General features: G+C 35.5%; 1 protein-coding gene across 1 annotated transcript in view; it reads left to right on the plus strand.

The window, feature by feature from the left end:
• Positions 1-27,890, plus strand: part of NELL2 (neural EGFL like 2) — a 371,569-nt gene that overhangs the window by 257,924 nt on the left and 85,755 nt on the right. Inside the window, exons 15-16 of the mRNA XM_017529745.2 lie at positions 9,221-9,343; positions 12,973-13,068. Coding sequence (XP_017385234.1) covers positions 9,221-9,343; positions 12,973-13,068 — 219 coding nt within the window. The remainder of the gene's footprint in view (positions 1-9,220; positions 9,344-12,972; positions 13,069-27,890) is intronic.

A 27,890-nucleotide genomic window follows, 5' to 3' on the forward strand; every position in this document is an offset into this window, starting at 1 on the left:
TGAAAAGAGTGTTTATTTGGTTTATGAGCACCATCAATAGAGTAAATTTTGTTTATTTACCACCTAAGGTGGTCCTTCCCTTTATATTTTCACTTTTTAATTATATTTTCTCTGTCATCAAAACAAAACCCAGGTGAACAAGAATAACAAAAACCTAAAAATAAGAGGCCCTCTTATAACCATTCATCTCATCACCACCTTCCCAGTTTCCCAGTTTAACCTGGGAAAACCTAAGTTATCTAAAGTGTTTCTTCCTCTTGACCCAAATATGGATTCACTTTGGAGCCCAAATTTGGAGTACAAATCTATTCCTCTTTCTCCATCATTTTGTCCATTATACTTTAGACCCCCTATTCAAAACAGTTTAATTCACAAAAGCATAGGGATGAATAAAATGAATAAAATAAATAAGACATGGTTCATGCCTTAAGGGATTCAAATCTTGTGATTTTGCTGTAAACTTCCTAATGATTTCTCCACTGTCCTTAGTAATTCCTTATGCTGCATGTATACGGTACTTAGCCCAGTGCTTGGCAGGTGATAAGCACTGTTTCTTTGCTTTCTTTGTCATCAACACCCCTCCTCATCCTTCTCCTCCTCCTCTTCCTTATCCTCCTCTCCCTTCTCATTCTTCTCCTCTTCTCTCAGTGTTGCACAGACTCCTGTCTCAACTCCAAGAATAATCTGACTCGAATGGAGAAGAATAAAAGGAACAAAGAGGGATTAAAAAGAGAGAGAAATGCTAACTTGCTAACATGAGAAGCCCATTTTGTCAAGGAAAGTTAATCTGTCCTCATCTGCACCTTACTATTAGATTAGTTTTCCTAAAAATTTACTCTAATTTTTTCATGCCACCTTTTCTTCTACAGCTGGAAGCAGCTATTTCTTGCCTATCAAATAAAATTGTGTTGTATTCTGGACACTACCAATACTTATTCCTTACTGTTCTCTTTTAGTCATCATCATCTGCCAGCTCAAGTACTTGAGGGCCCTGTTATACCCCATGCTTTTATCTTGTGCACCTGTGTTTTCTCCTGATGTGGCATTCTTTCCCATCTTTATCCTTTTCTGTTAAAAACACTTCCTGTCTTCCAAGAGCCACCTGTTCAGCCTGTTTCCCATGTAATGCTTTCCCAGGCCCTTCTCTTTGAGCTTTAGCTTCATGAGAGTTTTGTTTACAAGTTGTATATTTTAAAGCACTGAAGGTCTAGCCTTGTTGCTTTCTAGCTATGTGACTTTGGACAAAGCACCTAATTGCTCCAAGCAAGCTCTGTAATCTCATTTGTAAACTAAAATTAAAAATAATACCTAACTGAACAGGCCTTTTGTGAAGGCTAAGGGGGATAATGCATATAAAACACTTAGCAAAGTGCTTTACAGTCTGTAGTAAGCACTTAAAAATTTAGCTACTGTCATTATTGTTACTATTATTATTTTCTCTGTTATGGCACTAAACAACTTCTATAATATATCATAGTTAGTTATCTATTTGTGTCACCAGTCCTCCAGTAGTTAAGAAGTTCCTTGGGGTCATAGATAACAGATTATCGATCTTTGCACTCTCCAGAGCACTAGAATAATATAGCAGAAACCTTAAAATCATGTGTTGAGAAAGCAAATCTAAGTTATCTGGTTGTAAGATTTTTAGTGCCCTTTAATGTGTTCAGACAAAGCTTATTTGTTGAAACACAAAATATTATAAAACATGTTTTTGTAATAAAATCAATATTTAGATTACCTTATGAAATTACTATAAAGAAAAGGAGGAAACTTGAGTATGCTTGGGTTGTTAAGATTCTTGATCAAATAAGGATTAGGAAAGAGGGGCTAAGCATAAGTGAAAAGACTAGAAGAAAATCAACCAAGCACGTCGGGAGAAGAAAATCACAACAAATGTCTAGTTGCTAAGTAAACTGAAGAATAACAAGAAGTCAGTATTGAATCGGTGTGGTCAGTGAACAAGAAACTTAAATAGTGAATTAAAAATGCCTTAGTGTTAAAAATGACTTTTATAGAATTTGCTACTGATGTGGGCATCAAACAAGTTTATAGTATGACTTCTGGCAATCACGTTAGTAGCATTAAAAATAGATTTCTGGGGCCGGGCACGGTGGCTCACGCCTGTAATCCCAGCACTTTGGGAGGCCGAGGCGGGTGGATCACGAGGTCAAGAAATCGAGACCATCCTGGTCAACATGGTGAAACCCCGTCTCTACTAAAAATACAAAAAAATTAGCTGGGCATGGTGGCGCGTGCCTGTAATCCCAGCTGCTCAGGAGGCTGAGGCAGGAGAATTGCCTGAACCCAGGAGGCGGAGGTTGCAGTGAGCCGAGATTGCGCCATTGCACTCCAGCCTGGGTAACAAGAGCGAAACTCCGACTCAAAAAAAAAAAAAAAATAGATTTCTGTTAAAATGACATGGTAGTAAGTAAAATTTTTTTGTAATGTAAAGTGAGTAAATAAGGTAATCATAAGAAACAAAATGAATAGCTGTTGCACAATATGTCAGCAGGCACTTTTCCCTTGATGTAATCATTGAAAGTAGTGGCACTAGTGGCATTTTGGAAACCAGAAAAATGTCCAAAATATATTTGATTTGAGAAAAGATTGTGAGGAGAGCAAACACTGTGCGACATTTAGGCTCTCTCCACAGAATTAAAATGAAATGGAAAAGAGAAGATATCTATCTAATAAAAGCAAAAGAAATTGTCCACTGAAGTAGATAATAAGTAATTTTTTGAGTGTCTTTATTATTGCCAGCAATTTTACATTCATCCTTTAAATTTATTCTTCAGAGCTACTCTTTCGTGTAGATCTTAATTTCCTCATTTTAAACTTTGAAAGCTTAGCTTTCTCAAATCCAGAGAACTAGGATAAAATGGCATCTAAAACTAAGCCTGTCTGGAAGTTATAATATGTACTATATACACGGCCTCCCTGCAATTGTTCATTACAATAGTACATAATTTACTCTTATTTTCTACTTTATATTTCAAATTTAGTTGTCCTATTACAGCATAGTTGATCAAGGACATTTAAAATCATCTAATGAATTATAACACGATATTTTCATATAGCAGATGGCTAAATATCTGTGAAAGGGAAGGAAAGAAGAAGGGAGAAGGAAGGAAGGAGTACCACTTTTTTCTTATAGACCTAAAACCATCTGGAAATTGTGGAGTTGTAATATAGAACGTTCTTTACACTCAGCTTGTACTCATTTTGGAAAGCTCTGCAGTAGAACAATTACCTTGTGAAGGTACTGAGGTTCTGTGGACAGGTCAGAGAGTTGTTTAGTATCCTAAGAGAGAGAGTATATTTTATCTGAGGATTCATTGTTTTTGCCATTCTTTTTGGAATAAAGCAAGGGATCTCAGTGTTGCAGATCCACAGGCCATGTTATTCATACGCTCTTCACAAACCAGTGCAGGTCACTACATATTGCTTTGGTGGGGACACTTACAAGTGATGCTTATGGACGAACTTCTGTAAAACCCATTGATGTCTTAAGTTAAGCAATCTAGTCTACAGGAGTATTAGCGGAAAATGACTAAGCAGCCATATATTTTTTGGATAAACCATCCCTCTATACATGTAGTTTTATACTGTTGTTATAAGCTACTCAAGAGCAATTCATACCTCTTCTATAGGATTCTCTGCTCTAAGACTGACTTATGTAGCATTCAGTCTAAGGGAGCTTGTTCTCAGGTTTCTAGTAATCAGATGATAGTGAAGACTAGAGGTTGGTTGTCACTATGTTTAGGGCCATATCCTGCTAGAATCTAAGAGAGAATTTACTCATGTGAAATGTATATTCCAGAAAACATTTGAGTTAGGGAAAGTGAAGCAGCTTTCTTTGTGAAACTTATACCTGTATGTTACTATAGCTGCTGTTTTTCCAACATTTTCAAATTTTAACAGAAGAGTAGAAGATGCAAGATAAGCATCTTCTTGTGGCTGGAGAAATACATCAGAGAAGAAACTTTCTCTGAGGGTAGTCAGCTGACTATGAAGGTATGTTATGTTCTGTTACCAGAAAAGCAGAATCTAGTGTATAAAGGTGTCAGCTAGAGGATCTAGGATATTGCTGGTAGAATGAAGCAGAATTATCCAGCACAGTGCGCAATGTTTCTAGGGCCCGACGACTGGTGTTAGAGGAGAAGGTGTCTGTTTACCAAACTGACTTAATGTTGAGCTTCAAGAGATTTTTAAGTGCGGGCAATTAGTGCCAGAGTCTAAGTTCTGTGAGCTGGTTACTTTGTTTTGCCGGTATTTGAACTTGAACATGTTGTTATTATCCTTTTCTTTTAAAAACTTCTTTCTACCTGTGAAAATGTGGGTATTAGTATGAACAGAAAGTGATGTCTGTCCTTTGCCTTAAGAAGTGCTATAATTCTAATAAGACTCCTTTTGGACAGTGTTTTTAAAGAAGTATAAATATAGTAAAAAAGATTATAACGGCCTTTTCTTCTGTAAAGCAGCAGAATACTTCACATACAACAAAAAGACATTAAGCTGTGTAAACATTAAAAACCTCTGGATAATTACAAAGAAGAACACCAGAATAAAAAGGAGGAGATTGCGAAAAACAAGCATTAAATATGTTGGGCAACTCTATTACATAGCAATCAATAGGCTGAATTTTGGAGTCAGATGTAATTCACAGCTCTACCACTTACTAGCTGTGTGTTCTTGGGCAAGCTCACTTAGCCTTTCCAAGTCAAGTTTAATTTTCTGTAGTAATAATGTTTTCTAGTTAATATAAGGATTAAATTAGATAATACATATTACAAAGTATGTGGTATGTAGTAAGCACTGAATTGTAGCTATGATTATTATAAATTATTCAGTGTGATTCAAATTTATAAGGGCCTCGAGATTCCAAAAACAAAAGAGACAAACTACGTGAATGGTATTTTAATCTGGAATCTGCACCTGCCCTCACCATCACATGTAAAAAAATATACATGTCAAATTCTTCATTCTGCAAGAAGTCATTCTTGGAAACCTACCTGACCCAACCAGATCCTCTCTTGATCTCTTGCAGCTCTCTGTAAGCAGTGTTTACTTTTCTGCTTTAGCAATTTCTCATAATGAAACCATTTACTAAAGGCTTTGTGTTTTTGTCTTATATCTTCAACTAAGAAGTGTAAGCTTTTTGAAGGCAGCTACCCTTATAATCATTTTTAACCCTCAAATATTTTAATACTAAATAGATATTGAAGAAAAATATACTAAATTGAATTTAAATACAGATACATTTAAACGATGACTTTTCACTCCTATTTTCTGCAGTATTTGCATTTTGTATTATACTGAAATTTTTAAATAGAACATGGGTTATGCTCTATTGTACATCTATTTTGAAATCACAGTGAGGAGAGCTCTGTGAATTTTAGAGCAGCTGATTTGTTTCTAGGAGCACATTCATTCTGCAAACAGCTCAATATGAATACCAAATTTAAACCTCATTTTAAGTTCATGTTATTATGACTGATAACACTGTTGGATATGGAATCTTAAAATGATTTTAGATACATTAGCATACCCAGGTTAACTTATGGGTTAATCAGTGAACGCCAAGTATTATTGTTATACATAATGTCTGCATTTGAAGGCATCCAAGTGCGTATATTGTTACTTTTTTTCCCGGTGGAGGAACTTTACTATATTGTGTCTCATTATTAGTAGTATAAAATCAGGTTTATATTGCATGTGGAGATACCGAACAAAGAAATTATGACACACAGAAAAAAATCTTTTCTAGCTATCACTGTACAATGATAGATTCTATATGTAATGTTTCATAGTGATTGACATCCAACTTACTTCTTATTAGTATTGCTGAGTAATGGTGTTTTTCTTCAATATCTTTCTTTCTTTTATTCATTTCATTTAAATATCAAATTCACAGACATAAAGAATAATTAAATTCTGATTAAAATAACCATGTGCTGATATTTTTGATGAAGAAGAGTCAGAAAGTGATGCATTTGGTTTCACTTCGAGCTATTACTTGGATTGTCATATCATATAAACAATAAATTTTTTACTGAAGATGTGAAGATAGTATTGAGTCTTATGGATTGGATAATCCAAACATCAGAACTGAATGTCCACCTTTCAATATATGGGACATAAACCTTGAAATTTATTCACTATTACGTACTGACATGATTTTCTTAAACAATGGAACATAATATTGATTTAAATTTTTCCTTAGAATTTCCCTCATTCTATTTAATTTTTCTTACTCTATATTGGAAGTGTTGGAGAAAGTGTTAGAAGTGGAGACGCGAACTAGTGATTTGATGGTGGAGTCCTCAGGGATGTGTGACTCAGAGAAAGGATGAGAAATTGACATTTGACCAAAATTGGAAATGGAGCACCAATAATTAATTATTTATTGAGTTGACTTTACAGAATATTTGCTCTTTGCTTCATTTACATTCTGTTTTTGTGAAGGATTATCAAATCTTCTGTGAGACTACAGGCATTTAAAACGCTTTTCCTAAGCTCACAGTTTACTTTAGTTCATAAATTTTAACGATAATCAACTTTAAGTAGTGTGAAAAGATTTAAAATGATAGTGTAAAGGAGTTATTCTGTTTTCAAAAGATGTCCTGCTATCTTAATATTTGAAATATGCAAAATTAAAACTGCATCATAGTAAAATCAATGTGAAAAACCAGCTCCGATTTTTCAGAGCTCTGTGTTTGGCATGTAGTCTATAATTGAACAAACTATATTGTCTTGAATGATGGCAACAGAAGTAGTTCCTATCTTGCTTCATCTATTCATTCAATTATTTATTCAACAAACACTCTTTGCATGCTTAAATGAGATACAAAGAAAAATACAAAATTCTGGTTTAAAAAATCACAGTCCCAGAGTGGAGCTTAAGAATAGAGAACTAAAGAGAAATGAACATAAAATAAAATGAGAATAACAGAACCTGGTGTATGGTGTTAGGGAAAATAGACAGTAGCCCCTAACTCTGTAGGAGGGGGAGACTAAGATACCTTTCCACAACACATGACATTTTATTGTAATCTTTAAAAATGGTAAGAGTTTTCCAGAAGAATCTGTGGGGAAGGACACTTCAGCCACAGGAAGCAATATATATAAAGGCATGGATGCATTTAAAGCCCTCAGAGCTGTATTTGCCTTTGAATTGCCTAGGATCCCACTTTCTCATTTCAGTAACCATGAGAGTAAATGACAACAGAGGAAATCAGTTCCCAGGTTGTGTAATTATTTAGCGTTTATTAAACATTATCATACTAGATGCTAAACTGAATCTTGTTAGGTCCTTTCTCTGCCTGGTGAGTATGGTCTAATTAAAAAGACAACCAAGGCGGGATTAAAACAGCATCAAATCAATCAGCAGCTGTCTTTTAAGGGCCTACAGCTGTCCACATAGAAATTTATAGATTAACTGCGGCACTATGAATTGCACTGGGAAGAAAATTGGCAGCAGGTGCAAACTTGATTCAAAGTGTAGATTTATTTTGCTTCAGGCAGCAGAACCCAAAGGTAGGTGGGTTGCCCATTCTAGCCCTTCTGAAATTTTATGGTGGTCCAAGGGTAAGCCTCACTTAGGAGACCCATATATAATCTAGTTCTCTTCTAAGCTACTGATAGTAAGCATGAATTTATAAAAACTATGAAATTTTCTGTTATACTAGATAATAAAGATAGAATTTTGTACAATTTTGGGTTATTTTGCCAGGAATTTGGAAAATAAGTTATCCATTTGTGCAATTCTAGAATCTTAGTGAATGAAATTTTTCTTTCCTCTAAAGGATTATTGGGAATAATCTCTAAGAATTTAATTACAGGGTTATAATTAAAGCTATCATAACTTTGTGCTTATATAGAATGAGACATAAAATGTCATAGCAGAATGTTAATTTTTATCTTTAAAAATAAACCAATGGGCATTTCATTTTAGTAGTTGAAGTAAGTGATTTTAGTCTAATCTTAACTGTGTATGCCAAAGACAATTTATAGATATATTACAAGTTACAGATCTATTATGCCAAAGACAAGTTATAGATGTATGATCATTATAATATCTGGAATGCAGAGTTCTAAAGTAAAAATCAAATATTTCATTGATTTCATGATTTATATCATATGGAATTAATGGCTCAATCAATGTAGTTTATTAAAATATATATTTTATTTTAGGCCTGAATAATATTGATGTAAGAGACTGAGTACTAAGTTGTGCCACTGTAGGGATTTTAGATGGCTGAACTAATTTGTGTGCATTTTCTCATATTTCATTACCTTCTCATCTTGATTTTGATGTTAGATTTGTTTGCCTTCTCATGTTCACTGTATTTGTTCCTTACATTTACGTCTTTGCTGAATGCTGAGCTAGAATTCTGAAGTTACTTGATATTCCTGTGAACTTGGGCAGGCTGTGTAAACACTCTGAGCCACCATTGAGTCACCTTTAAAATGGTTGCAATGACATTGGTTCTGCCTCTCCCACAGGGGTACTGGAAGGATAAAAAAATTCAATGCTTTCTAGAGTTTCAAGTTATAAGCAGTGAGAGCAGATACTGTATTGATTACATATTCTAATGATTGTATTTACTCATATTACAAAAGCAAGTTTGTCTTAATAGATTTGTGATACTTTCTTTGCAGAGTGAGGGAACTTACTAAAGAGATCCAATATTCCCCTGACAGTTTGCATAAGTATCTTTAGGCCTACAAGTGTGGCTACAGGTGCTAACAGCAGGCACCTAACTCCTAGAACTTGAGCCTTATTTTCCTACAGGTCATGACTCACAAAGCAATACAATTTCACATCCTCCCTGTCGTCCTTCACATGCTACAGGGATGAGTTAGGTGGCAGATTTATTTCATGAGAGTAACTCCCCAAATATTAACTATATACAGCTGACTTTGGAATCTACTTTTAGAATTATTCTTCATCATTGCCTCCCCTCTCTATTTCTTCCAACCATTGGTAGGTCTTTTGTCCAAATTCTTTTGCATTCAGTGTTTGTGGATGTGTGGACTTGTATGTACATGAAGAGGAGTATACAATACTTCAAAATCTGAGCTCTTCTGTAATTTATAATTTGTTATATCTGTGGTTGAAAGAATTTACCATGCAATAACCAAGATTGAAGGTGTAGTTTAAAATATATTAGCTTTGGAACTATAACTTTGAGTAACAAAATTGTATTTCTCATTCCAGAACATGATGAGTGTATCACAAATCAGCACAACTGTGATGAAAATGCTTTATGCTTCAACACTGTTGGAGGACACAACTGTGTTTGCAAGCCGGGCTATACAGGGAATGGAACAACATGCAAAGGTAAAAGATTTAAATGTCAGTGTCTCTTCCATTATGTATAATGCAATCCATCTCTACCTTCCGCTACACTTTATCATTACTGTTATGTAACTTCCAGGTACTTCCTACAGACATCAAAAGCTTTGATGTGTGACTCATAGTCTTTCCCTCAGGTCTTGACACCCTCCTGAGTTACTTCAGTATAACTCAGCTCATTTGACCATTTGACTCATTTGACCATTCAGCTCATTTGACCTAATGTTCCTTGACCTTAGCCACAGTGGTTTTCATCTCTGTTCCTTTCTAGCAAACCACAGCCGTCATCACATCCTGGGCGTTTTTGTGGAGAATTGCTCCATCTTGGTAATCTTAAACTTCAACATTTTATTGTCTAATCCCAAGTTCCTCTTCCAGTTTGCTCAGTCTGTTCTTTCTATACCTTTTGATCTTCAATTTCCTTGAATCTTCGTTTTCATCGGATTTACCACTCTCCCAGCTTCAGGTGTTTCTTTTTGAGCCCAAACATGCATGTATCATGATAGCTATTTTTCTGGCAGCACTGTCAACCTATTTGTTATGCTACCATGTGAATCACCTCCATTTTGGGTCAGTCTGACAGTTTTTCTTTGCTTTCTTGTGAGCTGTCAGACACTACTGTGGAAGATTATTTAACTAAAAATACTGATTCTCTAAATTTTATAGTTTCCTATTTTAGCTGGTTTGTTAATGTCGATTGATAATTCTTTTAAATGTCCTGTTGAACTCAGATTTCTGTTTTCATCAGTGGACTATACAGCTGTAGCTCACCACAATCCATTAACTCACCTTTCCCCCACTGCCCTCTTTCCTTCCTACCTGCCAATGGAAATAGAAGATCTTTCTGGAAACTCTACAAACTCCCATAGTATAATGTTTACATCCTTTATGATGTCATATGATTGATCCAATTTAGGCATTTTTAGCTAAAGAACTGCTGATTTCTCAAATATACTATGTTCGTTATCTCAGGGTTCACTAAAATCAGTTTGCTATGATACTGTGTCTTTGTGAGGTAGGAAAGAACAAGAAATGGCTGTTAATGCAGTGGTTTATGAGCATGGGTCTTAAAGCCTGGTCTACAAAAATACACTATAGCAAGAGATGGGTGGGCCGAAGGTTACTCTGATTTTCAACACTCCATGGAAATCATTAGTGTAGGTCATTTTGAAGAAAGCCTATTTATTTGGGTATTCAAATCCCACAAAAATTTCCTTGGAAAAACCAAACAAATCCTGAGAAAAGCTAAACTTTTAGAATGTAAAGTATAGTATGATAGTTCCCTCTTATCCACAGTTTTGCTTTTGATGATTTTCGTCACCCATGGTCAACTGCAGTTTGACAATGTTAAATGGAAAATTCTGGAAATAATTCTTAAGTTTAAAATTCTGCACCATTCTGAGTAGCATGATGAGATCTCTCACTGTCCATCCCCATCCCACCTGGGATGTGAATCATTACTTTGTCCAGTGTATCCACACTGTCTACTACTGGCCACCATTAGTCACTTAGCAGTCTTCCTGATTATCAGATACACTGTCGAGGCATCGCAATGCTTGTATTCAAGTAATCCTTATTTTCACTGATCTTGGTGGCTCACACCTGTAACCCCAGCACTTTGGAGGGCCAAGGCAAGTGAATTGCTTGGGTCTAGGAGTTTGAGACCAGCCTGGGCAACATGGCAAACCCTATCTCCACCAAAAAACAAAACAAAACAACTATCATGTACACAAACTAACTCAAAATGGGTAAAACAAAAACAAGTAATTATTATTTTACTTAACAATGGCCCCAAAGTGCCATTGTGCCAGTAGTGATGCTGGCATTTTTTTATAAAACTGATCTATTTTATTATAAACTACTATTGTTAATCTCTTAGTATGTATAACTTATATTTTAAACTTTATCAAAGTATGTCTGTATAGGAAAAAATACATAGTGTATATATATATATATATGCATACTATGTATTTATATATTATATATACAACGTGTGTGTGTGTGTGTGTGTGTGTGTGTGTGTGTGTGTGTATTTCTGTATTGTGTGAGGTTTCAGGCATCCACTGGGGGTCTTGAAATGTATTTCCAATCGATGAGGGAGAGTACAATATAACTAAGTACTTAGGACCTCCCACAAATCATCTGGATGTTCTGAGAGTTTGCTTAGGCTTAAGGCTTCATTTAGGAACCCTAAAGCTTTTCTCTTGTTTATGTTTGATTCCAATTCCTATTTAGAATGAAGAAGAAAGTTCATAGAATAAAGAATTCTGAAAATTATGAAGAGATACAGATAATTCTTGTATTTGAAAGAAGAAAAACTTTCAAGGATCTCTAAATTCCTTCTGGAAGTTAGGACTACAGGTTGCCTTAATTAAGACTGTTCAGTTCCTGTGGATGTCTTAGTTGGGAATGGACAAAAGCTGAGAGATAAGTGGTTTAAATGTAGGAGCTGAATCATTGAATTCTGTGCAGTATCAACAGGCTGCAACCTTGCAAATTACTCCAGTGAAAATATATACATGGTCCGGCAGACATATTCTTTATCACTTATGAGGTTTAAACCAACAAAGCCAAATGAACTCTTTGGGTCCATTTCTTTAATTCATCACTAGAATTTCAGATTTCTACATTTTATTACTCTGAGCAAGTATCTTCTACCTAACCATTGGAAGCACATGCTAGAAAACTATAGAAAAAAACTTTTGCCTCAATGTCTGGAACAAGCTGGTCTAATTCACTCCTTACAGACTTTGTCTGGCTGAGGAAGCAGCTACTGAGCCTTACAGAGCCAAAGAATAAGCTCAGTCTCATCCATCTTGTTTTTCTCGTCTTCTCTTGTTGTGCTCACTTGTCTTGCTCTTCTCTCCTTCTTTTCTGCACTTCTTCCAAGACAGCACATTTCAAGAGATCACCCTTGCAATGGTTCAGACCTTGGCTCCCTTGCAATGGTTCAGCTTCCTACTCACAGAACAACTTCCCTCATTCCCAAAACCACTCTAATAAAACAGGCTATGCATTGTCTTTGCCCTTGATCCTGGATTCTGACCTATCCTTAGCAGAGGAATTGAAGAGTCTCCCTGAAGACTACTCTAATGACTTTTTCTTACTATCGGTTAATTCATTGCCAGGACAGGCTTACACATTTTTGAAAGATGGAACATTTCGTACTATTTTGGCACTTTGGCCAGTGTGAAAAATGGTCAGGGCCTCATGGGATTCAACCATTTCCTGTTTCATGGTCTCGTTGTTTAGATGGTGGTTCGTTCCATCCAGGATAGCTGCCATTTTCAGGTTTATTTTCAAGGTGGATTGTTGCAATGAGAAGAAATCTGAATTTTAATGTACTTCCTATTGTGTAAAGTTACTGTTTGTTGTTCAAATAAATTTCAATATTTTGTTTTATGGGTGAAATATCTTTTTAACATTGGAAAGTGTACTGTTTTACAAGTTGTGCTAAAGTTTCTTACATGTATGGGAAATATGTGAATACAAAATTATAATAGCTTTTATAATTTGATGTTCACATCTCCAAGAGGATAATGAAAAACTAGGTTTGGAGTTTATTAAACTACTTACTTCTAAAGTGCTAAAATAATGTATCTGAATTATTTTAGCATTTTGCAAAGATGGCTGTAGGAACGGAGGAGCCTGTATTGCCGCTAATGTGTGTGCCTGCCCACAAGGCTTCACTGGACCCAGCTGTGAAACGGGTAAGAATATCATTTCATCTTCTAGAAAATGAATTTTTACACCAATACATAAAGTAATCCATGAGGAAAATAATGTTTCAAGTTTCAAGTGGGCTCTCAAAGCGTGGAGCTATTAATAAGGAAGTGATAGGAGGGAGGGAGGTGGGAAATTTCAGTGATGCATTTCACTGGGCGATTCCCCAAAGTCACTCACTCTAGAAAGGTTTTGCAGCTATTATAATTAGAGCATATTGAACTTTTCAGAAGCATGTGTGGAATTACCCAGGATTTTATGACTTCATAGTTCATTTTACTCATTTGGAATCCATTTTTACTGGAATCTATATGACTATACTAAAGCCTAGACTTCAACTTATGGCCAATTGAGTGCCTAGGACATACTATCTCCAGCATCCACGATTAGGAATTTTTAATAAATTTTTATCTGGCCCTTTCGTTAATCATTAACAGTTATTTATCTACAAAATAATTAAAGTTTTCTACTCCTCAATTATTTCTCATCCAGATTCTTTCTGAACTTATTCTTTCTGATGGACATGAATATTACAAATTTTTAAATTATTTTAAAAACAATAGGGGCCGGGCGCGGTGGCTCACGCCTGTAATCCCAGCTTTGGGAGGCCGAGGCGAGTGGATCACGAGGTCAAGAGATCGAGACCATCCTGGTCACCATGGTGAAACCCCGTCTCTACTAAAAATAAAAAAAATTCAGCTGGGCATGGTGGCGTGTGCCTGTAATCCCAGCTACTCAGGAGGCTGAGGCAGGAGAATTGCCTGAACCCAGGAGGCGGAGGTTGCGGTGAGCCAAGATCGCGCCATTGCACTCCAGCCTGGGTAACAAGAGCGAAACTCCGTCTCAAAAAAAAAAAAAAAAAAAAAAAAAAACAATACATAGTCTATATATAACTTATAAGCCTAAAGTAGAATGTTTTGTTCAATGAAAAACATATCTTGGGAATTTAAAAAAATGTTTTGAGTATTAAGTCCTAATTAAAATCATACTAGTAGTGGTTCTGGTTGCTTTGGGTTCAGAGGGTTCCAATAGCAATGACCTCAGAGAGTCAGGTTATTCTTCCTAAAAGAAAGCTGCTGTCACTGGCAATTGACAGTTGCCATCTCATATTGCTTTTCATAAATCTCAGTGCAATAGATACAGTACATGCTCTGCCTCTATTCCACTTGCAGAGTCATCTGGTTTAATAAAAACACTGACTTACCAGAATGTGAGACAGAAAATGTTCTGCTTCATTTGGGAAGTGAACATTTTACTGAATAGAAACTGCTACTGTGCACAGAAAGATGCTCACAAAAGGGCTTGCATCATTGGATCATCTCTTTCCACAAGTACTGCTAAGTGGTGTTTTTCAAACTTCCGTGACTAATTGATTTCAAAAGTCTGTGACAGAAAATGCATAGTGACTATCTTTGATATGTGGGACTCTTTCTTAAGGGGATCATTTCCCAAATCAGAAGTTCCCTAATGTATTATGCATGCGAGTCACCTATAGAGATTGATAACTTATGAGAAATACAGGTTTTGAGTAATTACCCTATGAAATACTAAATCAAAATCAGGCACCTCTAATGCAATAGTCTTCTTATGTTTCTATGGCATGCTTTCCACCAGTATGCCCCTACACATCAAAGTGCACTGTGGATCTCCTGCACATCAGTGCCTCTGGTGACAAGGCTTCCTGAATACAGCATTTTTGTGCTGCTTCTGGTATAGAGGCTCCATACAGAAATACTGGCTTTTTCAGGACATTTCAATGGTGTGAGAATAATGGTGTGAAATTTTGAAATAAAAGCTGTCCCAGAAAATCTGGGATGAATAGCAGCCATGCACTATCCTGCACAGCATTCTTCCACTAGGAAGAAATATCACAAGATTGCAGAAATCTGGAATGGTATAAAATTAATATTGGCAATGAAATATTGAAGACTGGAGTTAAAAATAACCCAAGAGAACATGTAGCTTGAGAACATTTCATTATCCTTAAACCTTCAGTCTATAAGAAGACAATCTCAGACTAATTCTAAATAGCTGTCTGTAGCAGCCAAGGGCTTTGAGAACAGATGTGGACTCAACATCTAGTTGTACTGTTTATATTTTATGTTGCTTGGGCAAGTTACTTAACTTCTCTGTGTGTTGAACCCTTTATACATCACTTTATTCTTCACCATTCTCTTCTAAGGCAGTTATTATCTGTATTTGCATACAGAAATACTGGGTTCGGTGTGTTTAACTTTTTTTTTCTAGCATCAAAGTTAGAAGCTGATACAAAGGTCATTCTGCTCCCAAACCAAGACTTTCATCGAATGCATCCCAGTATGTTTCTTTGGGGGCCTTAAATCCAAACACCATTATTTTCTTCATGATTCATGCCTCCCACTTACCATCCTCCACCAAAACCTGAATCCTCATTTCCTACTTCCTTACTTGTTTATTTCAGCACATAGCAGCCTTTTCCATCAAGTCCTCTAAGCCAGTCATCAGGGAATCATTTCCCTCTTGCCCTCTTTCACATCCAGTCAGATCCTTTTGATTACATGTCTTTGCCAGGACCCATTTCTTTTTATTCTGGCCATTGCTACTGTTGTTGGGGACTTCAGGTTTTTGTCTGACTAGTCCAATATCCACAGAATATAAGAGCTCAAACCTGATCACTTTAGGCTGAAAAAAACTTTCATGTTCCCCATTGCCCTCAGGATAAAGGCCACATTTTTAACATGATATATAAGGCCCTTCAGGATTTGGCCCTGCGTATCCACCCAACTTTACCCTCTTGTTTTTCTGCCATCTCACCTCACTCCCACCCCAGGCAGTGAATCTCATGAGGGTATAAGGTGTACCAGATTTGCTTTTGTATCATTATGAAATAGTATAAGGTCTGCATCTTAGTAGTTGGTCCATAAATATTTGGTGAATAAATGAATACAAATATGAGTGATCAATTAAATGATGAGTACAAAAATGGTGTGGCTGTTTCCATATTTGCTGGACTTTTTTGAATGTTAGTTGAAACTTTCAGAGTTATCTAGCCCTGTACTCTCATATGGCAGATGTGGTAATCAAGTCACAGAGAGGTGAAGTAGCTTATATAGGTGTTTTATTGCTGATCCAGATCTGCATTCTAGAGCTCAGGTCGTCTGGTTTCTAGCCCAGTGTTTCTCTTTTCCTTCCTTCCTTCCTCCTTCTCTCACTCCTTCCTCTTTTCCTGCTTCCCTCCCTCTCTTCCTCTCTCTTTCCTGTCCTCCCTTGTTCCCTCCTTGTCTTTCATCCTTTCTTCCTGCTTTCCTTTTCTTCTTACACCATGCTTCATCCCAGGAATTCATCATACCGTCATCCTGCATCATGTCTGTGCCTTTTGTTATGCCACCTTCAACCTCCAAGTAACCCTGTTATCTTTAACAGCAAAGACTGTGGCAGTTTTTCTCTCCAAAGATAAAGGATGCATTCAGATTGACAAGATTTCCAAGTATAAGAATGGCCTAAATTTGGCCTGCTGGTGTTGGATGCTGCCTGATAGCTTAGAAAGGAAATTGTTGTGCAACCCCAGTGGCCATCTGTTGAGCCATCACAGTGGAATCACTGAGGATGAAATAATAGGATTTACTTGCTTTTTGAAAGACAATCTTAATGTTGCACTTACCAACCCTTGTTCCTTTAGCTGAAGTCTCTTCTGAAACACCCTGCCCTCATTTCTGTTACTGCATGATGTGTATCTTAGTAGGAATGGTTGCGTTCATTTACCAACTTCACAAAAGGGCAATGTGTGTGCTTTTTACTGAGTGAAATTAATTTTTCATGGAATTCTTTTTAGCCACTGTGTAAAATCACTCACATGTACAGCATAACTTCATTTTTAATTAAATATCCTAATATTCCATCAGGTGTTTAACTTGGATTTAGCAGGGTGATTATTTCTTGGGTAACTCAATAAAATGTATTAGAAAGCTAAAGCTATGTGCCAAGGTTTACAGCTTTATCACTGCCATATTGTATTTATTACACAATTGCTAAACCTCAGCAAACATGTGTCTGATGATCTAATTACTATGCAAAGCTGTCTTATTATACTAAAAGCAAATCTTTCAGTAATGATTTAAAGCATAACCCTAAAAGATTTGACAGTCCCCTACAAGTAATTGCTGACTAAATCAAATTAAAATATTTATAACTGGGAAAAAGTTGGTAACAAATGGCAAAGCTGAAAAAAAATGCTGCAGTATCAAAGAAGAGATCAGACATTTTGATGATAAATGCTTTTTTTTCCTGTGTGCAAAATAATGGATTTCTTAGCCACAGATCAAAACATGAGATGAGATTTTAATTATTTTAGTGACATGTTAAATGAATATAAATTTAAGTTGCATCCGTAAGTGTTTTTGTAGTTTTTTAATATGTGTTGTTTCAAAATGACAAAAATGAAGCATGAGGCCTGCATGAGTGTTGTATTACTTCATAAGTAACTTCAAATGGATTGAGGTTGGTTGATTTCTTTTAAGTTGATTTTATTACTGTTACAGTATAAGTAATAAAGATTGTTTTTGTTAGCAAAAAGATTATCTTGCTAGCCATATGCACAGTTGGCATTTATTATTAATGTCAAACTATTATATTTCCTAATATGGCTGAATTAGCACATTTTTCATTGTAAAAGATATATGTTAATTTCATTAACATTTGAGTTTTTAAGCCACATTTTTTCAGAAGTTTGTATAAATTTATATCATTTTTTACATAGGAAGCCTAGAAAAAAATCAGAAGCATGAGAAAATTCTCAAAACAGTTCGTATTTGGAAATACATTACCAAAACATGTATCTTTATGTGAGAAAAGAGGAGAAATTGAGGAGAAAATCTGAGACAATTTGATAAAAATAATTTAAAAAGAAAAAAAACTGTAGATACATCTGCTTTACCAATAAGAATTTTTTAGTTTTATTTTGAATTTCTTCTGCTCTATCTGAACAAATGCAAATTTTATGTACGCTAATCATTAAATATACTTTATTGTAATAAAGACAGTTTGGATTAAAGGAAGCTATGCTTCTAGTTCTCTACTGTCTTATTGAATTCAGTTTTCTGAATCTTAATTTCACAAGGGAAGAGGTGCAAAGTAGCTCATTGGGTAGCTTTTGCAGAGTAGACGCATTCTCATGGAGGGTTCTGTTGATCTGCCTAAGGGATCTACACTCATACTCACTAGACACATCTGAAACTGTCCCCAGTGATAAAAGTTATTAAGTTACATTTGATAAATGAATGTGTTTTAATGAACTTTGTATGAATTAGGGGTATAGATACCAATGATTATTTTTCTATTATAAAATGAACAAATGAAAAACAAAAAGCACTCTTACCAAAGGCTTTTTGACCATACCCTGCATGAGTTGACTTAGATACTTAAGACATAACTTCTCTTTATGTTGGTGATCCTAAATCTGTTTTAAATAAAATTTTAATTGCTTAATGTTATGCCAAACCCCAGTTCTCATTGAATAATTTAACATAGTGGTCAAGAACACAAAAAGTGAAGTCAGAGAAACATTGACCTGAGAACTAGCTCTATTATCAATTAGCTATATGACCCTTTTCATGTTATTTCATTTTTTCTATGCCTTAATTTGCACATGTAGAAAATAAAGATGATACTAATATCTATCTCGTTGGTTTGTTCTGGAGATTAAACGAAGTAAGGCACATAGTACCATGTTGAGGACTTGGTAAATAATAAATGATACCTGATATAATTATTTTATAAATTTTAAGTTGAATCGTAAATAAACTTTCATAGACAGAACTGTTTGAGACTCTTTGACATCCTTGAAGTAGCTGGAGATGCCCTTAGATGTTTTGAAACAAAGGTTAAGAACAATAAAGGATTCTAGTTTTCTTGATTCATTCAGAAACCAGTTTTAAGTACAGTTTGACTATACTTCACTGGTTTAAAATGTTTAATTTAGTGATTTTCATGCTGTACATTTGTTTAAAATTGCTTTATTTTTGTTCTAATGCAAATCTTTAAAAGTTAATATTTTGTGAAAATATAAATCTGTGTGTTATTCAAAAAGTAGTCAAAGGTTCTTGGTGTTAAATCTCAAAGTCATTCTTCCAAGTCCTTCAGGTTAATTGGAAAATATCTAACTCATTCTATGTATTAGTCATGTATAATAGATAACAACTATGATGGGGAAATTTTTCAGACTCTTTTGTTGTAGGGCCTACCTAATTAACACGGGAAATGAGGACACATCATGGAGAAAATGTAAGAGGAAAAAAATAGCTTTCAAGCTGTTAGAGAGCAGGTCTCCAAGAAGAAAAAAAGCCAAGTGGAGTTAGTTGGGAATTTAGAAAAGGTCTTCAGTTTTATTTTTTAAATATTATTTTTTTCAATAAATCCCTTTTGTGTATTAACTTGTATTGTGCCTTTGAATTCCCAGGATCCCTATCCCCTCTTGTTTTTGTTTGAAGCTAGCCAAATGAAGTCACTTTTAAGATAGTTGTTTAATTTTGTTTCAAAATTATTTGAATATTAATATTTTGAATAAACGTTATATGCATGTGGTATAAAATTTTAAAGTACAAAGAGGACATAATAGTAAATTTCCTTTATAGCCATTTCCCAACCATTGCCATACCATAGATAAGTCCTTTTTAGACACAGTAGTTCAAATAGGAAAGCTGAGACTTTCTGCCATTTAAATAGTAGACTTTTAATTTGTAAAAGCCTGGTGTCAATAGGAATACATGTCTTAGGTCCAAGATCTTTCTCTTTTTGGGGAGTACCCCCATATGTCAGCTGAGAATGTTCTGCAGTTTTCTCATTCATAAGCTGATGAACTTTGATTGATCAGAGTTTAATTGAGGAGGTATAAACTTAATATGCTGGAGAAACATTGAATGCAACATTTTATTTTTACTGAAATTATTTTTGCTTTTTGCATTCTATTCCTCCCTTCTTTGTTTCATTTCTTTCTTCTTGGAGGACATATTCAGACTTAGAGCAAGTCTAGTAGTGACTGACTCTTGGATATAGAATTCTAGGTTTTCTGTAAGCACTGTGAAGGCTTTATTTCATTGTTTTTTGGGGGTTCTTTGAGGTTTCTATTCGGAAGTCTGCTTTCAATTCAATCGTAATTCATTTTAAAACATAGCCTCTTTCTCTCTAATTGCTTTAAGGCCCCCTTTTCTTTGGAGTCTGTGGTTTCAAAGTATTGTGCCTGGGTATAAATTTATTAATGTTTTTATTTACCTTGCTACGACTCCTTTAGATGAGTGAATCTGAAGAGTTACCTCTTTCATCAACTTTGGAAACCACTCAGTCTTTATTCTTTTGAATATTGCTTCTTTCCCATTCTCTTTATTCTCTCCTTCTGGACTTCCTACTGGATATATGCTAGCCCTTGTCTCTTCTGTATTTCTTCACTTTCTTTTATACTTTTCATTTCTTTATCTCTTGATGGTGTGCTTTTGATAATTTCTTCAAATCTATCCACCAGTATATGGATGAATTTATCAGCTTTGTCTAATCCATTACTTACTTTATTTGTTGAAGCTTTTAAATTTTAATAACTTTTAATTTCTGGGAGTTCTCTTTTTCATATCTTTTGTTTCTTTCCTTAGTTATTATTTTTGTCTTGTGGTTTTGATTCCCTCTTTTACGTATTTAACAATTTTAAACATACTTATATTATAAAATTTATGGCATTACTCTGTTGAACTGAAGTTCGAGGGGATCTAAATATATCTTTTATTGTGTTTGCTGACTTTTGCCCCATGATTGAGTGTTTCCGCATGTGTTTTGGACTTTTGGTGTCTGACCAAAAGTCAATTGTCTTCATTGAAGCTTTACCTGTGAAGTCTGAGGTCTTTTCCGTCAGGGAAAACTTGCGTTTGTTTCCACAGGTATATTAGGAATATTACAATGCATAATTTGCATTAATGTTTTTGCCAAGTGGTATGTCACACAGATGATATAAATTCCTAACTTCAAAATTCTGTAAGAGCAAACATTTTTTTTTCTCCCCACCCAAGCATAGGTAGAAATAGTGTCTCCTAATCCCCTGTGTTGGTGAATGTTTTATCTGTGTGTTTGTGTGAGTGCGTGTGTGTATTTCTTTCTTTCTTTTTTTTTTTTTTTTGAGACGGAGTTTTGCTCTTGTTGCCCAGGCTGGAGTGCAATGGCGCTATCTCAGCTCACCAGAACCTCTGCCTCCCGGGTTCAAGCGATTCTCCTGCCTCAGCCTCTGGAGTGGCTGGGATTATAGGCATGCTCCACCACGCCTGGCTAATTTTGTATTTTTAGTAGAGACAGGCTTTCCTCACATGGGTTAGACTGGTCTCGATCTCCTGACCTCAGGTGATCCACCCGCCTCGGTCTCCCAAAGTGCTGGGATTACAGTTGTGAGCCACCACGCCTTGCCCCAGTGTGTGTGTATTTCTGTCTTACACTTAAACTGAGGGGCAGGCCTTCCAAGGATTCTGCTTATGCTGGAGTCTTGGGCCTCTTACAAAATCAGGTTCACTCTGCTGTCAACCACATGGCTCATAAATCCAAATCTGGTGTTTGGCTTCTCCTTATGTCACATAGGAATTTTCGTTTTTTCAATGAGGTCAGTTATGAATTTAATGTTATAATTTTAATCCATGTGTATGTAAAAAGATTTTCAGGTTATGCAGTTCTCAATATTGCTGGAATAAGAAAGAAAATTACCTGTTTTAAACATAAGTATGATTTCATTGATGCTCACTGAATGACTCCTAAGAGTGAACTTTGACCATTCATAAATCTGCAGACTGTGAGGTGAAACTTATGATAAGAGAATATAAATGAGGAGGAACATAGGAGAAAACAATAATGATATGAACTTCATGAGGTTTACTAGGAATGGAGCTGGGGGTTATGGCTGTATTTTTCTCTTTGCTAAATTTCTAATGCTCCCAAACAGAGTCTGTACTTCTTCCCAAAGTGTTCTCATCTATGATTAGTTTCTCTTTCTTTCTGTCATGGAAACTTTCTTGAAGAAGCCACTAGGACTTAGGTACAAAAATCTTATAGCAGTCAGCTCTATCCATCTAATAGATAATTCTCCTTTAAAAACTATTTTTTGAAAGAATAAATTATATTCCAGGTTAATTTTTTTTTGGATTTACAAGAAAGTGTGGTACACAAGGAGCAAGTTAAATAGCAAATAATGGGTTTTGGGCCAAGTTAAAGAAGAACAATCAAATTTGTGAATGACATAGTTTTGAGAGGATAGCTTATATGACAAAAAACAGCATCAAGATTCAGAATAGCTATTCAAATTATAGAAACAATGGGATAAAATAACACATGACACTTGACAAACAATTAAAAGCACCTCCTGCATTTGTCCTGCTTTCAGCTCTTCACAATTCCAGATCCTTAATTCTGATCTCTTCCATTGTTGGCCCACACTCATTGTGTTCTTTGTCCCTGCCCTTCGGTTTTCTCTTCTTTAGGCGTCGGTCTCTCCTCCCTTACCCTTTTCCTCATTCCCTCCCACTGGAGTATGGGTTCCATGGAAAGTAAAGGTGGAGTCTATGATTTTGTGTTTTTCATAGGCCTTGGCATCATGCTTTGAATATAGTAGGCAGTCTATGAATATTAATAAAATATAAATTCACTCTTGCATTTAGGTTATAAAAACCAATTGTGCAACATAGAGGAAACTAACGTTAACAGTTTTTATGCTGTAGTTGGCTACTGATTCCAAGTTATGTATGAGCCAAAAGTATAATGTGCTAGCTTTAAAAGAAGATGCAAACTTAACCTACAATTAAAGGAAACAGGGTTTATACAACAATAGTCTCCTGAAATTCTGCATTACTTATGTTATAATGGCATATTGTATTTACCTAGGGCCAATAGTTTTAAAGGCTATCAGCAAACAGGAGCATGATCAGGGCCAAGTTTTCCAGGAGATGAAAGTCCTGGCAGATATAAGAGGGTAGTTGAATAAATCTTCATCAGGAATATTTTTTTAAAAAATGAGAAAAATGAAAGGTGCTGTGAAAGCTATCCTTAAATACATGAAGAGCTGAACTAGTGTGTGGATTTGGGATTAGATTATTCTTTGTTGCTCCAGAGAGCAAAACTAGTAAATTTACCAGGAGGCAGGTTTGGATGCCAAATAAGAAATTTACTAATCACAAGAACTATAGGAAAAAAGGATAGATCAGCCTGCATATTCAGTCAGAGTCTAGATAACAAAATGCTAAGGACACAGGATTTCCATGCTCTGGAGCTAGGTGGCTTTGTTTATGGGGATTACTAAAATTCCTCTTGCTATAGCTGTTCATCACAGTAGCTGCTTCAAACTGCATGTCTATAGGCATTCAGTGTAATAATAAAGAAGCAGTGTAGCCTGATGGTTAAAAGTTACAAGTGGGCTTGGGGGATGGATCTCTGGCTATAAATCTAGGCTCTGCAAGTAACTTCACCATGTGGACTAGGGCAAATTATTTAATATTTATGTGCCTCATTTTCCTTGTTTTAAAATGGAGTGACAATAATAATACCTATTTTAGGCAGGGTGTGTTATGGCTTATGTCTGTAATGCCACCACGTTGAGGCAGGAGGCCAGAGAATCACTTGAGGTCCGGAGTTCAAGACCAGCCTGGGCAATGTAGCAAGTCCCTTTCTCCAAAAAATAATAGTAAAGAAGAAAAAAAAAAAACATATTACATTGTTGAGCGAATTATATTAGTTAATACAGGTAAACCAAGCAGTGGCTCAGTAAAAGTTAGCTAGTATCATGACCTTACCCTAATCCCTACAAGAAAGCTCTAAAGTGGTTATTATTAGATGAGGAAAATGAGGTTCAAAAAGATTAAGTAATTTGCTCTAGTCTGTACAGCCAGTAAAATGGAATAAAAAAGAATTATTTTCAGGACTGTCAAATTAAAATTTTCCATGCTCTCTCTGTTCTGATATTTTGGATGTTAAAATGACTTTGCAATAGGAGCAACCTTTGTGAAATATGGGTGCCAAATTATCCACAGTAAAGATTTCTTAAGCTCCTATGCGTGAACAGCACAGCATGACATGTATGAAGATGCAGAAAGTAAAATGCAATTCTTTTATCTTGGGGCTTTATACCTCTGACTGTCAAAATGCACAGGGAGCATTTTATCTCAGTGACAGAGAAACAGATGGGTACAAAAATAACACTAATACCTTTTAAGTGACTGCTAACTACAAATCTTGTGTTACCACAAGATTTCTGGGGTATGATAACCCCAGAAGAAATCTCTCAAGAAGAATGAATTCTGAAGCTATAATCCGAATAGTTGTAATTTACAGGGGAAGGCTTTATGATAAACTTCTACTGGTGGGACCCAGGAGGCAAGCAAACAGCTGATTAAATGTGTGAAAAGTATACTTTCAAGTGTTAGAGTTTCCATTGCCGATTTTCTCAATAGTCATGTCTGAAGATAATTATAAGACTGAATAAGAGTGACCTTGAACATTTAGGTTAATCAAAAGCCTTTAAAAAAAAAACAAGTTAAAGGAACTCTCTGATATTCTTGGCTTTTTAAGGTATATAATTTCTTAGTCTTCTTAAATGAGGTGTGTTTTCATTTGCCTTAGCGGCTTTTAAAATATAAATTACTCTTTCACTCACAGATGTTTTTTCTTCACATTTTAAAAGGGCCAACTCCAGCCTTAAAATTATCCTTGACTTTGTCCTTTTAATATAAAGCCAAATATGTTTACTACTTGTTATCCTTTTCTTTAAAAATGTTTAATTCAAGAAAAAGAAAATTAGTTAACTACAGTTGCTTGTGTTTCTTTCTGCTTGAAAATCAGTTAATCTAATGGATTAAGTATGACAATTTATTATTCATTATGATCTTTTTAGTTTTGGCCTTTTATAACAAAAATAAATTAATTAAAACACAGATGCCTATAAACATTACTGAGTGGGCAAGAATCAAGAGTAAGTTACACATTACAGGATGCCAAAACTCTTACTCAGTGAATGATGGGAAGGGGACTCTTTGTATAAATCATAAAACTTAATTACAGGCCAGGTACAGTGGCTCATGCCTGTAATCCAGCACTTTAGGAGGCTGAGGCGAGCAGATCACAAGGTCAGGAGTTTGATACAAGCCTGACCAACATGGGGAAACCCCATCTCTACTAAAAATACAAAAATTAGCTGGGCATGGTGTCGCACGATTGTAGTCCCAGCTACTTAGAAGGCTGATGCAGGAGAATCACTTGAACCTGGGAGGCAGAAGCTGCAATGAGCCAAGATCATGCCCTTGCACTCCAGCCTGGTCAAGAGAGCGAGACTCTGTCAAAAAAAAAAAAAAAAAAAAAAAAAAAAAAAAAAAAAAAAAAAAAAAAAAAAAAAAAAAAACCTGATTAGAAACCAGAAGGTACTGAATCTCTGTGACACTGGCAACTTTGCACCTTTCACTAAATGAGAGGCAATATTTAGTAAGTGTCTAAAATAGATTAGAATAAACCAACTAATTTTAACTAATGTAAAAGCAGAATGGGGAGATTTGTTAGATTTATTAATAAATATTTACACTATATTTTCTGAGACCAGATCTTTATCTTCAAGTACTTTACATTCTTGACAGGCAAATAGGAGGAAGAAATTTGTCTGTAAACAGTATTCTATACTTGTTACAGTCATTTACTTTAGATTCCACCCTTCGACTTGAATGACTCTTGGAAATCAGACATAACTTCTTAATCACTATTTCTAAAATGTCCACATTTCTTGACCTTTCTGCAGCATTTGATATTATGAATCAATTTTTATGACAACTCCCTTTTTCTTTGGTTTCCTTGACATGATATTTTCTCCAGACTGTAGTATAACAACAATCTTATGTGGTAGGTATTTGGCTCAACCACTTTTTTGAAAGAAAAGGAAGAGTAAGTGAATTGCCAAAGATGATATAGCTATAAATTGACCAGCCTGAAGTTAAACACAGGACCAAGTAAAGGTGAAGCTCCTAATAAAACACTGCAGTATAGCTCCAAGATGGCAGTTCCTACACCCTAGAGCTTTCACTGTTATTCCTCTCCCACCTGCCTGACTGCCTTTGTTTGCTTTTTTTCTTTCTCATTGCCTAAGTGTGGATGTTTTTCAAGATTATACACATGATCATCTCTTTTCTTTCTTATCATCATCTTCTTTCTGGCTCTCGGTCACTTTCAATTCTTCAAAAGGAGTTATTCAATCCAGACACTCTCCTAAGCTTAACTCCCACTCCCAAAGGGCTACATTGTGTTTTCACTTGGACATTTAGCACTATGCAGTGGCTTGCTCCCCTTGGGTTATGTGGACCCTGAATGCTTTTTTTTCATACTGGAATCACCTATGCCTGACAAACCACTCATCTCCATTTCCTTCATTCCCTTCAAAGCAACACCCATACAAACAGTACGTAGCAGAGTATTATCCAAAATTTTGAGTCAAATGGAAGAGGACCAATGAGGAACAAAGCAAATCTCAAAAAGCCAAAACGAAATAGAGATCCCATTTTTCTAAAAGGCTTTGTCTATTTCTTCTCACAGAGTCAAAGGCAGATTTTCCATTAAGCTAATGAAGTTTAAGTTTCTGCTCTTTTAATGCAACCAGGCTTCTGTCCAGCCCTTGGAAAGAGTCCTAGCAATGTGCTCACTTGGCCATATATTTTTGTAAAATCTTCAATAGCAACATATTTTGGTAATATTTTTTTTTCTGAGGGGCCCTCAAAATATATAGGCTTTTGTCCCCGGAGACTGACCCCTGCACAAAGATCTTTCTTACCAGCCGGTATCTCCCACCTTAGAGCTCTCCATTTTCCCTGGACTGTTTCTCTTTTTATCCTCTCTTGGCTCTCAATTTCACATCTTTAAATTTCCTCTCTCTCTCTCTCTTCTCTCTCTCCCCCCGCCCACCACTTTCTGTATCTGCTTGTCTACCTATATATCTAACCTTTTTCCTCTCCACCATGCTCTGGGAAGAGGGAAACAAAGCATCACCTTCTTTACCCAAAGAAGTAATCAAGGTATTTTCCTAAATCAAGACCTTTTCCTTTATCATGGCATATGCCACGTCCTATTATGCATTTATTATTTTGAACGGCCTTTCTAAATTTCCTGACACATCAGCTGGTCATTATTGAAAATGTACTATATGCCAAACATTGTGTTAATTGCTTCACATTTATGAAATCATTTAAATCATAACAGCAGCTTTATGAGGCGGGTATAATTATTTTTGTGATCATTTTAAAACCAATGCTTAGTGAAGTTAAATAATGTATCCAAGGTCATACAGCAAGCATATAGTAGACTCTTACTTGGAAAAGTTAAACCTGGTCTCAGACATGTGCTTTTACACATTCCCCACTTTACCATCCAGATATCACTCTTCTGAAAAAATCTCCTTGGTTTGTCCAACAAGAAGTATCCTTGTCTTCCTCTCAGCTCCCATGTTTGTATCAATTTTATTCCTCTTCCTTCTAAGTACCTTATATTGTTAATCTTTAAATTTTTTCAATTTTGAAGTAACACATAATAATAGTACATATTTATGAGATACAGAGTAATATTTCAATACATGTAAACAATGTTTAACGATAAAGTCAGCTAATTAGCATATCCATCACCTGAAACAGTGATAATTTCTTCATGTTGGGAATATTCAAAATTCTTTCTTCTAGTTATTTGAAAATATATAGTAAATTATTATTAACTAAAATCACTCTGCAATGCTATAAAATGCTAGAACTTACTCCTCCTCTCTAGTAATTTTGTGTCCTTTAAACCCTCTTCCTATCTC

The sequence above is a fragment of the Cebus imitator genome, unplaced genomic scaffold, assembly GCF_001604975.1.
Source record: "Cebus imitator isolate Cc_AM_T3 unplaced genomic scaffold, Cebus_imitator-1.0 Scaffold2, whole genome shotgun sequence".
In the NCBI taxonomy this organism is placed as follows: Eukaryota; Metazoa; Chordata; class Mammalia; order Primates; family Cebidae; genus Cebus; species Cebus imitator.